The sequence below is a fragment of the Microchirus variegatus genome (genome assembly GCF_963457635.1).
Source record: "Microchirus variegatus genome assembly, chromosome: 23".
Classification (NCBI taxonomy): Eukaryota; Metazoa; Chordata; class Actinopteri; order Pleuronectiformes; family Soleidae; genus Microchirus; species Microchirus variegatus.
Genome location: NC_139824.1, coordinates 16963622 through 16978900, shown reverse-complemented (window position 1 = coordinate 16978900; position 15279 = coordinate 16963622). Strand labels below are relative to the sequence as shown.

Here is a 15279-nt window from a genome sequence, read left to right as displayed (position 1 = left end):
CATACCTGCAATGACAGTTTAAAAAGCTGCGAGTTAGCGTCACATCGGACATGATGTCATCCAGTGTTTCTGAGAGCAGAGCGAGAAGAGCGTCCTACTATGATGTTTTCATAGAACGGTCTTCACCTTGAGAAGACCCGGGTTCCCAGGTTCCAGCCCCTGTTGGAACAAGGGTCTTTCTGCATGGGAGTTTGCATGTTCTCCTCATATATGCGTCGTTTTCTCCGGCTTCCTCCCACAGTCCAAAAACATAAAATTATGGGGATTAGGTGAATTGGTCACTCTAAATTGACCGTAGGTGTGAGAGTGAATGGTCGTTTGTCTCTATATGTGACCCTGCGATGGACTGGCCAACTGTCCAGGGTGTGACCCCCGCCTATCGCCGCCCTATGTCAGCTGAGATGGGCACAGCACCCTCTGGTGGAGGATAAAACGGTAGATAATGGATGGATGGATGGATGGATGGATGTCCACCTTTCCAATTTACACTGCAAAAAATGTGTCCTGTAACAGGAAATAGCGTATCATGATGGTTTCGTCCACTGAAAACAAGTAAAATCAAGTAAATTTACCCACGGCGGGACGAATAAAGGACTATCTTATCTTACAACGGTTAAGATTAGCATGTAGCAAACTTACTAAGTGATTATCCAAAGGTAATCCAAAGTAGTAATAAAAGGTTGCCAGATCTGATAGAGCCCAAACTCTGACCATTCAAATAAGTGGGAAACTGACCTGCAATCATTTCTTCTTATATCACATTAAGTAACTTATAAATTAACTTTTTTTTTTTTTTTTTACACGAGTGTCCTCATAGGCAGATTAGGAAACACAGGATTGACCGGGGCAGTTTGTGATACGGGTTTATCGATGATGCAAATCGTTATGATCAGTAATGCCAGATAACAAGAGGCTGTGTTGGATTTGCACATTAATACATTCATACGGAACCGGTGTTACAACACAGCTCGTACAGGTCAAGGGAAACGAGTGGGTGCCGTTTAAAACGTAAAATAAACAAAGCTGAAAATAGAAAACAAATGTCTGACGATGGCAGATATCAGTTGAAGCGATTAAAGCCGTGGCATAAACATCCTCGGTTTATGACAATAGCGCCCGTAAAGTCCAAGAAATCAGGCCAAGGAGTGTTTCATAATCGCTGTCATGAATTAGAAGAGTCAAAGACACAGAGGACAAGTGGAGCCGACGTCCAGAGCAGAGGAAGGAAGTCCAAAACCCCGGAGAAATTGTAAATGTGGGAGTAAAAGTGAAAGTCGAGCCTCATACAAGTATGTTCACAATAAACGGTGATTCTAAAAGGATAACGGAGCTACTGCAGCTGTGAGTCGGTGGATGTCGTGTGAATCTTTTCAAGGAACATCTGCCGTCCTCGCTCCACGCCAGGATTTAATCCATGAAGTTGGTCTTTGTGAACAAACAATGATGACAAATCAGCACATCCTTTGACTCTCCCACACACACACACACACACACAGTCTTTTCGCAATGTTTGGTTTTACTTTATTTTTCCCACCGGTCTCCAAAGTCAACGTAAGCCACTTTCTGTCTTCTGAACCTGTCTGAACACTTTCTGCCCGGATACTGATGACAACGTTTACACAACCACTGGGAAAGAGTTACTTCTGCAAGATCATGGAGCTGCTGCGCTGCGACAGACGACACCGCGATATAAAAAAAAGGATTTAGCTGACGGGGGCGGAGAAAGAGAGGGAGAGAGCTATAATAACAGGGGAGTTGGATATGTGCAAAACAACCAGCATACGGTTTGACAACCACATAACATTTTTAATTTAAAATATCTTCGTTAGCTGCGAGTGACACAGACGGTGGTGGAGTTTGTCTAGATCAGTCAATACAGTGGCGTAGCTGCTATTCTGGTTGGTTGTCGTCAAAAACACTGGTCAAAAACAAATTTAGTGTTTCAGTTTCTTTTTTAGCTGATTTAGGAACATTTGGCTGTGCTTAATCCAAAAATCACATTGGTTTTGCTCAATCAGGTCAACTTTCTGAACAGTATTTTCACGTCATATGATGCAAAATTCTTTTATATTTCTTGCAATAAACAAATTCTGAAGATTTTGCAAGTGAATGAAACGGCTTGGACGAGAAGATCTTGCAAAAAAATAATCCTGACGTATTCTGCTCCATCGGCGCTGAATACACCATTGTTCCCGACAGGAATTTAGTCACGAGTTTCATAAAAGCGTGCTTACCGTGCTTAATTTGCTATTAAATGTGGTATAATGTCGCAAAAATGTCATCAATTTAGTCAGAAGGTCGGATTCAGTGGTGCAACATGGTCCTAATTCAGTTGAAAAGACATAACCCAGTAACCCAGAGTAACGCAGCTTAAAGGTCCAGTGTGTAAGAATCTGTGAGAATCAGTGTCGTCTAATAGGGACACGACAACAAGTGGGTTAAGTTCATTCTAAGGCAAACTAAACAGACAGAAAAACAGGTCATTTCATTTTAAGCAATTATACAAACACAGTTCCTCCTACACAGTATTCACTAGACCTTTAAAGAGAAAATATCAACTCCCACTGTCTGTCCGTCACCTTCCAGTTCCCTAAACCACGTCATTCCGACCGACTTCCATTGAAAGATCAATTCAGGAGCTTAACACTGCACGTATGTGTTCTTTGGTAATGCCACGAACACACGTGACTCACCGAGACTGGAAACTCTTTTGAGACATTCATAAATTCACAGATGTAAAAGAGCATCATTTTGAAAAAGGTACTAGAGTTTTAGGATTGTAATACTACCAATAAAAGTATGCATTGTCCCGTCTGCTGCGAGTTTCCTTCCCTTTAGTCTTAAATGTTGTTGCACACTTGTGCGTCACATTTTGTCTACGACCTCTGTTGCACAAGGAGCCACTTCCTTTTCATGGCAAAAAAAAAAAAGTTCAACGCGCTCAATCCATGGAGGTGTTTATTTACTCCTGTAAGTTCCCTCGTGAAACAACTTATTTCCTTCCTCGTTGTGAAAAAGGTCCAAGTTCAAAATAATCCCTTTGTGTGTGTGTTTTTTTTTTGTGCACAAAGTTTGTCGCAGAGAAGAAAAGAGAAAGCAGGATTACGTTTCAGAATTTCTGTTTGGAATATGTTTAAGATCATTAAGCATCAGTTGAAGTTGGCTGTGCGCGCCTGTGCAACACGGGACTCGTCCACTCATCCCTCGGGGAATTATGGAGCGCTTTGTCCATTCGGGTGGTGCAAAATGGCAGAATCTATAGTACACTACCGGTCAAAAGTTGTGGGCTCACCTATACAATTTGTGTGTTGTGTTTTCCATTAAAAGTCAGATTTTAATTCATCAAAAGGGTTGCAAAATGAACAGAAAATATAGTCAAGACGTCGACGAGATTAGAAATAATCAAAGCAAAACTGTTTTCGGCTGCGCTAACATCGTTGCGCAAGGGTTTTCTTATCATCCAATAGCCTTCTGACACCATTAGCAAACAGAATGTACCATTAGAACACTGGAAATGGGCCTCTATACACCTATGTACAATATTCCATTAAAAACCAGACGTTTGCAGCTAGAATAGTCGTTTATTCTACCACATTAACAATATGTGTGTATATATATATATATATATATATATATATATATATAACGACAATGGTGGTAATAATAATGATAATAATAAATAATAATGGTGATAATATGAGCATAGATGCTACACGGGGACATAAGGACTGCATTTTAAGTTGACTGTGAAAACTTCATCCTGCTCCTTTTCAGACAGATTTATGTTTTTGTTGCTGTATATATATATATATACACACACATATATATATATATATTTATTAGCATTTTGTCTGAAGTAAATATGAACATAAACAAACATAAACAATGTATAGAGCTTTTCCTTCAAAAATAAGAACGTTTCTAAGTGAGCCCAAACTTTTGACCGGCAGTGTAGTATAATAACGAAGTATGTTCACTTACTGCCGATAAACCATCGTAAATGTTATAACACACTTGACCACAAGAGGCGCAACAAACTCTGGACAGTGATTCATTTAGTAATTGAGCAATAATCGAATTTGTTGCTCATTGTTATTCCAATAAAACTTGAGCTTTATTAATTATTATTATTTCTAATAATATGGCTAAATGTTTTATGTTGTAATAATAATAACAACAAGTAAACACACAGTCCATGCGGAACTATAGTTGCTGGATCCGCTGCACTTCGGACCCAGCCGGAAGTATATAATAATAATAACACCGTATTTTCCCGCTGTCACTTCGCTACATATACATAAACAGTTAATTATTCCTATAAAGTAGGACATTCGCTACAGTAAGAACACATGTAATATGTATGTAAACAGCGCCACTTCACAACAGTTCTATTATTATTAAAAGGTAAAACTATGTGTCCTCGTGAACTTTGTAAATACACGACACATGTGATCGTAACATGTAACAAAGTAGCGTCAGACTCACCACACACACACAAACACGCTCCTCCTCAGACACCAGAGAGCCGCGGAATAATAACGAACAGCTTCTCTGCTCCGTCCTTCAGCTCCAGCTTCTGTACTTTCACTTTCAGAATGAATCACAACCAATCACAGCGTGTGTTTGTTTGTCTGTGGTCGTTAAAAACCAAACGAGGTCAACGACGTCTCTGCGGTGAAAGTGTAGCTCCGCCCCCCCCGAACAATGAAGACTGTAAGGATACAAAGTTGCTCTGAACAATCACACAAGGATAAAGTGTTTTTTCTTTGTAAATAACCTTTGACCACATTTACAGCAACATTTACTATCTTAGTCTTAAATCTAAACATTATAAGTTACACCTAAATGTTACATCTTACATTATATATGTTAACATGTATGTTTAAATGTATACTCAACATTTAGATTGAGCGTCAACATTTAGGCGTAAGATTTAATATTTCGCTTTAACTAATATATTTATATATGATAACACATTCTGTGAATGTGGGAAATGGTTACATCTAATATATATATATATATGTATGTATGTATATATATATATACATATACACGTTACCTTTTACCACATTTACAGAATATTATATAAATATATAATGTATATACACACATACATACATGCATACGTACATATGCGTTTGTATACGTACATACATATATGCACGTATATGTATACGCACATATATATGCACGTATGTATTCGCACATGTATTCGCACATGTATATGCACGTATGTATTCGTGCACGTATGTATTCGTACACGTATATGCACGTATGTATTCGCACACGTATATGCACGTATGTATTCGTACATATATATATGCACGTATGTATTCGTACATATATATATGCACGTATGTATACGTGCATGTATATGCACGTATGTATTCGTACACGTATATGCACGTATGTATTCGCACACGTATATGCACGTATGTATTCGTACACGTATATGCACGTATGTATTCGTACACGTATATGCACGTATGTATTCGTACACGTATATGCACGTATGTATTCGTACACATATATGCACGTATGTATTCGTACACGTATATGCACTTATGTATTCGTACATATATATATGCACGTATGTATACGTGCATGTATATGCACGTATACATACGTACATGTATACGTACATGTATATGCACATATGTATTCGTACGTATATGCACGTATGTATTCGTACATATATGCACGTATGTATGCGTACATATATGCACGTATGTATGCGTACATATATGCACGTATGTATGCGTACATATATGCACGTATGTATTCGTACATATATGCACGTATGTATGCGTACATATATGCACGTATGTATATGTACATATATGCATGTATGTATTCGTACATATGTATATGTACATACATACATGCATGTATACATACTCATATATGCATGTATGTATACATACACACGTATACGTGTATATATAACTATACACACACACATATGCATGTATATATACATACACACATATATACAAACACACACACACATATATATCCACAAGCTAAATGTTTTATACTTATATTTTCAGCTAGAGACAATTTAAAAACTACTCAGAGCTGCATTTTTATACTTTCAAATAAGCACATACACATTATCTATCAAAGGAACAGGTCACTTTTTCCACTCGTGTCCTGAAACAATCGTCACTCTGGTGCCAATAATAATAATAATCATGAACACTGTGATATAAACAATCCTCAAACATTCTCTTTTACTTTCAAAAACACGTGTCACTGTAGTCGCGCTCCTTCGTCTTCCAAGGTTAACAATTGTTACAAAATGAAAAGAGAAACCTGCATCTTCTACCGCTTCCTCCTCCACGCTCAGGGTCGCTGGGGCAAATCCCAGCCGAAACATGGGGCCTGTCCGCCACAGCAGCATTCGATCCAAGTCCATCCGTTACCTTTCGGAGTGTTTTTCGCTGTTCAAACACAGACAAACCGTGAAAAAACACACACAGCACCCTTTTGGCAGAGAACACGCTCCACGAACCAAACGCACGGTCGTTGATTTTTAATGCTGATTTAACACTTTGTGCCTTTACTTGAATTCAAATTTCTGCAGCGACTCACATCAAGCGACAGGAATCGGATCGATGAACACACGGCGGGAGATACAGGCGTCTCTGTGCGTCCTCTTTGCATCACGAACGCGTGTTTTAAAAAAAAAACAGACACCACGGGAAAACGGTTCACGCAACCTTGTTGTTGTTGTTTTTTTTTCTCTTAAATGACAGCTGGCTGAACGCAGCAGCCACACACACACACTCACACACACACACACACACACACGACTTAACAAGACAGAAGCAAGGACTTGGGTGTTTGAGTTTTGGTTCAAATAATGCGACATGAAGTCCACAATGTCTATTTTCCAGTGAGCGGGGTCTTTAACGTACGTATGACGGGGGTAAAAACGTAAAAAAAAGCTGTCATAAGGTCACTTGTCAAATCTAGGATGTGTATTCTAGAAGCACTCAAGTGTCATGACCAACAACATTCCATCGTCTCGCAGCGGGAAAAACATTATCAACGTTGTTAGGATGAGGAAACGCGGCCTTGTTGGGGGCGGTAACTGTTACAACGGGCACCTTTTCTTTTTAAAGAGTAAATTTGACCTGTAAAAACACTGGCACTGGGGTCACGATAATCTAAGAGTCACTTGTGACTACTATGTAAAAAAAAAAAAAAGGCTTCGTCCAATCGTGTATGCCTGACATGGGGCCCGAACGATACATAATAAGTCATTTATGAGGCTCATATTTGGCTCCTATGCGGATATTATTAGTACTAGTAGTCAAGTAGAAAGATTCCAACTTCATGCAACGACGACACAACAGTTATTTCACGCACAAAAAAAAACCCAGCAGGTTGAGCTTATTAAAACAAAGAAATGAAAAAAAAAGAAAAAAGAAATCTTCACAGTTAACAGTTTCATCTCACATTCATACATTACAGACCAGATGTGCATGCGCAATGGGTCAAAACTGAACACGGTGCAAAAGTGACAGCTTTTTCTTGGCTTGTGTTCAAGAAACCATTCGTATAATCACATACAGCCTGTGCTGTTGTAATACAGTTTGGGTGTGTGAGGGTGTGGGGGGGGGGGGGTTTATCATTAGTTGACATGAGGAATGGTCCGTGTGCCCTTTCTGACAGGCGCGAATGGCAGACGCTGAACCATGCACATAGAAATACATAAAGTGCTTCTGTCAAAAAATAAACGATAAAACAATAAAAACAGTACAAAACGGTCTCCAAAAAAGAGGTATCAAAACAATGCACTTGGGGATGTGGAGGGCACTGGCTCCTGGTTGACTTCAGGACAGACAGATGGGCTGGGATCCTTGTTTGAGGGAGAGAAAAAAAAAAAGAGGAAATAAAAAAAGATGGAGAAAGAAAAAAAAAAAGATGAGTTCAGAGATCGATGGAGGTAACGAGGGGCAGGTCGGTGGGAATTCAGCCCAGGATGAGGCTGGATTTGCCCCCCGGAGGATTCCTGCGGCCTGATCCTGCAGCGGCATCCTCAGCTGCTGGGGCTTCGTCCTCCTGCTGCTGCTGCTGATGCTGCTGATGCTGCTGCTGCTGCTGCTGCTGCTGCTGCTGCTGCTGCGGTGGTGGTGTTGGTGGTGGCTGATGCTGCTCTGGAGCTGCTTCAGATTCAGCTGCACTTTTGTCTGAACACAAGGGAAAAAGGGGGACGAGGGTTTATATTTGGAAACATAAACGGAAGAAACAGAGTTTGTTTTTCTTACGAGAATATCTCGCTGCTTTGAGCCTGCGGCCTTTCAGCACCACTACATTTACTGTACGCAGACGTTTGACTCAAAATAAATACACATGGACAGAGACTCTGGCTCTAAAACAGAAACATTGAAAAGCTGCATTCAACCTTCACATGGACCTGGGCTGCAACAGAGGTAAGCATTTGTCTAAACACTGTATTAGAAGTTCATTTTTGCAAGATAATCTTTGTGGTTTTTAGGCAGTATAGTAAAATGCTGTATTCAGGGTCTCTGCAGGTTTCAACAAGTCAAATGTAAGATTTTTTTTAAAGACCATATTGAATACAATTTAAGACCCATTTCAAATCCATACTGGCAAAAAAGTACAAAAGACATGAAGTTAAATTGGAGCCACAAATTGTTGAACTTGCAATTTATGCAGATTTTTAAGATCTTTTATGAGATTTTAGGAGAATTGAAGACATTTTAAGGCCTTAAATTCAAATTATTGGATTTGAGACTTTTTAAGACCGCGCGGATACCCTGTGTATAGTAAGAATACTTTACACAAATATAAATCAAATCGATATCCGACGCGTCTTTTTGCTCTTTACCTTCGAACCAGCATCGACTCCTTGCAAAGTGAAGGATCATGAAGGATTACAGTCAGGCAACATGATATGAATACGATTAACCAATTACACCAAAGCAGGCGCTAATTATGCATCGTCACACAAGAGGTGAAGCTGCTGAATATGAGCTGCTGCTGTAATTTTGGTGATAAAAAATGGCACTCACCATGATCATGCACAGAATTCTCTCCTTCCTGAGAAAACAAACAGAAAATAATGTCAAGGTTTTTATATATTTAAAAAGTAAAGTCTGCAGCATCATCAATTTCCATGAAAAACATACTAATTCCAAATTTGAGGATTTTTTTTTGCATGTGCACAGTAGATGCTTCAGATTTGACCTAAAACTCCTCCATCATCTCAAGATCTTACCATGGCGTCTGCTGAGTGATTGGTGGCGTGGTTCCCTCCTCTCCTCAGGGGGGCTGAAGACTCACCGCACAGCACACCTGTGGGCTTTCCACCTGTGAAGAACGAGGACACAAAACGAGCTGGAGTCAGGACGTTATCGCAAGACGTCGGAGGACGACACGGGTCTGCGAACGTCTCTCTGCAAACTCGACGGAACCTCTCTTCTTCTGCAGCTTTCTGGTCAAACAGGTGGATAATAACCATGTGGAACCGCGTGAGAACACAGCAGGAGAGGCAGACCCACACCCCCTCGCCTGGATGATCCTAACGTTCTTCTCATTTTGTGAACAAAGTTGTTCCACAGCGTCTGACCCACAACTTCAGCAGCTAGCTTTAGGCAACTGGAGCAGCTTGAGTCAAGTCAAAGTAAGACATCTCAAAGAAGCCTTCCCAGGTCTGAACTAGGGCTGAACGATATGGACAAAATTTCATATCTCGATATTCATGCCAGATATCTCGATATCGATATCGATACGATACGATTACAGGTTCGGTGAAAACCAAGCATTTTTCAGAAAAATAAAAACATTATACAAAAGACTGTGGAAACTTTCCACGTGGAAAGTGCAGTTTTATTGATGAGAACTCACTGCCAGTCATCAACATTAACATAAAGTTACCAAAGAATAAATAAAAAATCATTTTTCATCATCATCATCATCACATTTTTTACTGCAGCTCCGCTTTAATGTTCGATGCGTCATCAGTCATCACGCAAACCTGTTGGTCCTCCTTCAAGTCCCAGTCTGCTAACCGTTAGCAGCTAATGCACCTCTCGTCTCCTGCGCTATATTATCACCTGTATGCTGCCCGGGGAAGAAGGACGTCTGCAGACAGCGGTATTTATTGTTGTAATAAAATGGAACGTTAAACTGATGTAAGGTTCGGTTGTCCGGCGTGACCACAGGTCCGTGGTTGCGGCGAAATGATCAATGATTTATGTTTTGGCACAAAATCGCCACCGGCCTCATTATCTTCCGCACTCATGTCACTTTTCTTTCTTTTTTTTTTTAGCTGTCGATCCACAGCAAGCATGAAATAAGGTTTGTGGTTGGCTGGCCGTAGTGGTGCATTCAAGGGCAATCGTAAAAAAGATGTTTATGTTCGACTGCCGGAGCTGTACATGCAGGGCGAGCGCGGGGGAAAATCTATATTAGTTTATATCGTCGCTTTTTCGATATTAATATCTTGAACGTTCATATCTCGATATCGATACGATAACGATATATAGTTCAGCCCTTGTCTGAACTGAAGAAGCCTCTTGGATGAAAGGTGAAACATCCTCAATCCAACAAGTCCAAGTAAGTCCAGCTGCCTAACGCTAACTGCTGAAGATGACCCGAGAACCTTCAGAGACGAAGCCATGTGCATGTGCAAATTCTAGAGAAGGTCAAGACCTAACCCTGTTAGGAGTGTCAGGACTTAGGCTTGCAGACAGACGACTTTATTAATCCCTTTGGGAGGTTCCCTCTGCGGAATTAACAATACGTGCATACACAGTCTATAGAGCTCTGGCAGCTGACGTCAAAACCCATCGTGCAATGAACCCCGTTTTGGCAGAAAGCCACGGGATTCAAATCTATAGACGTCTGTTCTCTGCAGTAGGATGAGGCAAAGTTTCCGTCCCATTTTCTAATTTCTAATGTCATTTGTGACAGTGACAGAGACGTGTTTATATTCACAGACGAGGCATTTTACAGAAGACCACAGATGTAAACCAGGGGGTCGCAATGACCTGAATATAGTTTACAAAAAAAAAGGCTGGATGTGCCAAATGTCGTCTCCAAGGGAGCCAAGACGGGAAGGAGGAAATAACCCAGCAGGCAAAACACAGCAAAAAACAATTGCAGTTTACTCGTATTGTGAATATTTTGATTAACTTTTCTTTGTGGGAAAAAAAAAATCCTCCTACGAATTTCTTATTATATCATAGAAAAATATTCAAACTTTCACATTCGCTGACAATAACGGTCTGTTTCTTTCCATGTGGGCTTCTGTCAATAAACCCTTTTACTTTATGTAAATCACAAAGAAAGGGAGTGATATTTGAAATAGTTTGGGGTTTTCCCACACGTCTGTATACTGAAAAGGGGCAAAGTGTCTCGGACGATCGACAACAACATTTTAAGGCATTTTTAAAGTTAATTTGTTAATTTGTAATTTGTTCTTGTGTTGTTAACAAGAATTTAAAAAATGACTTAAATATTATGTTTCTATATTATTATTATATTATGTTTATGCTGTATTCTTTGACTGTACAGCTGTGTCCAGCACGCCACTGTTTTTAGGTAAAAACAGCAAAAGAAAACTAGCCTAAAATGTAATTATTATTATTACTAATAATAATAACAATAATAAACAATGTGGAAAATGAAAAAGGAGAAATCTGATAATTAAGCTTGGCTGTTTCAAATCAAGCTCCAAAACCATTTGAAGTCTAATAACCAACTCATCTCATTATTAATTAATTATCTGAATGTGAGAATTAGTAGGAGTGATTTCAAATATCCCCTGTAGTTGTACAGTTTCACTCAAAGAGCTCATATTCCCACTCAGTGAGAAGACACTGGTCGTGGTGGTGATGAGATAGCTCATTTTAGCTTGTTGTTGTTCTACAAATAGTTGGATATTTAAATATATTCTATCTAAATAGGATATTAGACACTAGAGCCACACAGTTTTGCAGATGAGGCCGGTTGTTTGTACCTGGTGGGTTGTTTCTTCGATTAGCGTAGGGGTCTTCTGGCTCAGCGAAGACACTGGAGGCCATTTTGTTTTTCCGAACAGGTGGTTTGTCCTCGTCTGCACCAAAGGAAATGTTGGAGCCACCGCCGGGAGGACGCAAAACCCTGGAAACACAGAGAGAGAGAGAGATTTTTGAAAAAATCAATGAAAATATGTAAATAAAGAAAACAATCATTTTTGAGTAATTCAACAGCGTTCTTACTTGTGCTACTGCAACTAAACAAAGTGATTGTACACTATTTTTTTGCCACGTCTGACAGTCACATACAAGAAAGTTGTTCACAGCTCAAAGAGGTGACATTACTTTAAAAACATGTGCATGTGTGGATGCCAATGTGTAATGTAAAACTACAAAGTCATAGTAAGGATGTATTGATGGACCGATGCATTTGACTGAAGTTTTTAAAAAAAAGGTCCAGTGTGTAAGAATAAAGGACATCTGATGATGCGTCTGCACATTCTGTCTCACTCACCCCTCCCTTCCTCAAGCACATCAAGGATCTACGGTGGCCTTTACAGACCAGAAAGGGTGTAATTCTTCTTCGTGTGCATAATAATAAGGGGTCATGCGTTAACACGCAGCGTCATTTGCATGCATAAATACATCAGACGCCTCTGTTGCAATGCACCTGTCATTCTGGGGCGTGTCTGCGACTGCGTGAAAACATCTCAACAGTTTGGATTTGCATTGAGTGCATCTTTTGATACTTGGGCCAAAGAGGAAAAGTGTGACAGTGATCAAGCACAATAAGGATCAGAGATTAAGAGCAATAATGTCCAAAAAAAGAAAAATAAATAAGTCAAATTCTGACCAACTACAACAGTTTGTCTTGCTCAGTGAGGATGGAGGCGACAGGAGCACAACTCTCAAGCATCTCAGTTAAAAACCCCTCTGGCTTCTACCACCATCATTTAATTTTCTCATGCATTTTAAGTGTTTTCAGTTCAAAATGCTAAATGCTCACTTTGCAAACACAGCGGTGCAAGATGGCGGCCTCTGTAAAGCAGGGCCCTTGCCTGAAATACGTGTAAAAGGTTATTTCTGAAGCAACAAAATCAAAATGATTATTGAATTACGCAACTTTTACAGTTGCATGCATCAGTACATACATTAAATTTCTGCCAAACAAAAAAAATCAAATGCTACACATAAGACCTTTATCTTGATGTCTAATAGATATTAAAGGTGCCATATGTAAGAATGTGGCCAAAAACGGTTACTACATACAAATTCAAAACACCGAGGTCTTTTAGGTTTCGTTTTCTGACCTAACTGGCAACCCGTGGTTGCTCGGCAGCTGAGACTCTACTGACTGCAACGATTGGTAGACGGCGGTAGGTGGCGCCATATGACACCAAAACATGATTTCAAAACATAAACATGATTTGCAGTCTGCAAAATATATTTTTTAATGCAAATATTTTGTCTGTACTGTTGTTGTTGGTGAGTTCAGTTTGTTATATGAACATTATTCCTGAGTCTCTGTGACATATTAGGAGGATTTTACGGCCAGTTGATTTACATTTATTACATAACGCACCTTTAACTAAAGATAGACTAAATTGTGCAGCCTACTTCATATTGACTGTGTATTTTTCTCTAAATTAAAACGGTTTTCAATGCAGTCAGTGGGATTTCACATGTGGTTAAAGGTGCCATATGTAAGAATGTGGCCTAAAACAGTTACTACATTCATATTAAAAATACAGAGGTCTTTTGGGTTTCGTGTTCTGACGTAACTGGCAACCCGTGGTTGCTCGGCAGATGAGACTCTACTTACTGCAATGACTGGTAGACGGCGGTAGGTGGCGCCACATGCCGAAACATGATTTGCAGTCTGCAAAATGTTTTTTTAATGCAAATATTTTGTCTGTACTGTTGTTGTTGGTGAGTTCAGTGTGTTATATGAACATTATTCCTGAGTCTCTGTGACATATTAGATTTATTTACACTTTAGATTTATTACATAATGCACCTTTAACTAAAGACAGACTTAATTGTGCAGCCTACTTCATATCGACTGTGTATTTTTCTCTAAATTAAAACGGTTTCCAGTGCAGTCAGTGTGATTTCACATGTGCTGAATGTTTCAGTCTGGTGTATTTGGGGCATTTTGCCAGATTTACATTATCACGATTGTCCTGATAAACAATCAATAATCAACAAAATTAACTAAAAACACTGATTAATCCAGTGATAGCGGATTGCTTTCACCGCATCCGACGGAGAGCATCAGTACTGGGGGTATCGTCAGGTGTGGCCACTGTCTCTGTACCAGGCCCTCCGCCTCTGGAGCTCCATCACAGAAGCACCTCAACAGCATCTTCACGGTTCCCAAATATAATAAATATAAACTCAGAGACCCTAATGTGTGGGGAAATAAGTCTCCGCTGTGAAAAGGACCGACACGGTTAAATGTGCTGTGTCTTGCTAGCTTAAGCAGCATCTGTACAAAAGGGAAGGTCCATGCGTGCCATCTTGCTAGCTAGCGTCAGGACGGCAATGGTACATCCCTAACGGAACAAAAAACGGGAAGGCGTGGTACTGAGCCGTCTCCTAGCAGCACTGTGGCCTTTTCTTCACATTCAATTAAATGTTATGCCGCCGATAGGCAGCCGTAGACAAGGCATTCGCGCGAATATGCCTTTAAATGAAGTGAAATGTACGCGGCGTTAACGTTCACATGAGAGAGAGAGGATGCTGGACCGGTCGATTCGGTAGCAACGGTGATGCAACGACGCCTTTTTTTTAATCTTTTTTTTTTTTTTTACCTGGAACTGCTTTTGGCGCCGGGCTCTATCCCTTGAAACGTCTTGGTCGTCGTCATATTTGCACACGAAAAGTCGATTAAGCGGTTAATTCATTTGTCGTAGATTGTACGTAGATTAGACTGTGATTAGCAGTAGCTTCACCGCCTCATCATTGTCTGCCCGAGCCGGTGGTTTCTCAACGATCAACCTGCTGCTGCTGCTGCTGCCTCCGATCTGATTATACAACCGCGACTTGGTAGTATCACACTTCCGGTCAATTTTTCAAAATAAGATAAAACCAATTGGACAAATAAAGGCTCTGGCGTTGCTTGAAAGGCGAATGCGTCAAACGTAAAAATCGTAGTTAACGAGTGCACGGTTAACGGCGAACAGTTTGTTTTCCTATCGCGCCGAATTTCTGCAAAAAGTGACACATTCGGGGCGTATTTTGAAAACAGATACGCTGCATTTCCGGTTTACTCCGAGCACTTCAG

General features: G+C 40.1%; 1 protein-coding gene across 1 annotated transcript; it reads right to left on the bottom strand.

Moving 5' to 3' along the window:
• Positions 1-7980: 7980 nt before the first annotated feature.
• Positions 7981-14862, bottom strand: jpt1a (Jupiter microtubule associated homolog 1a; the record flags this gene model as incomplete). The annotated part of the gene is made up of 4 exons (XM_083909657.1): positions 7981-8085; positions 9251-9342; positions 11996-12138; positions 14807-14862. The coding sequence occupies 4 exons, from the start codon at positions 14860-14862 to the stop codon at positions 7981-7983; spliced, it is 396 nt and encodes a 131-aa protein (XP_083765783.1).
• Between the last annotated feature and the right edge of the window lie 417 nt (positions 14863-15279).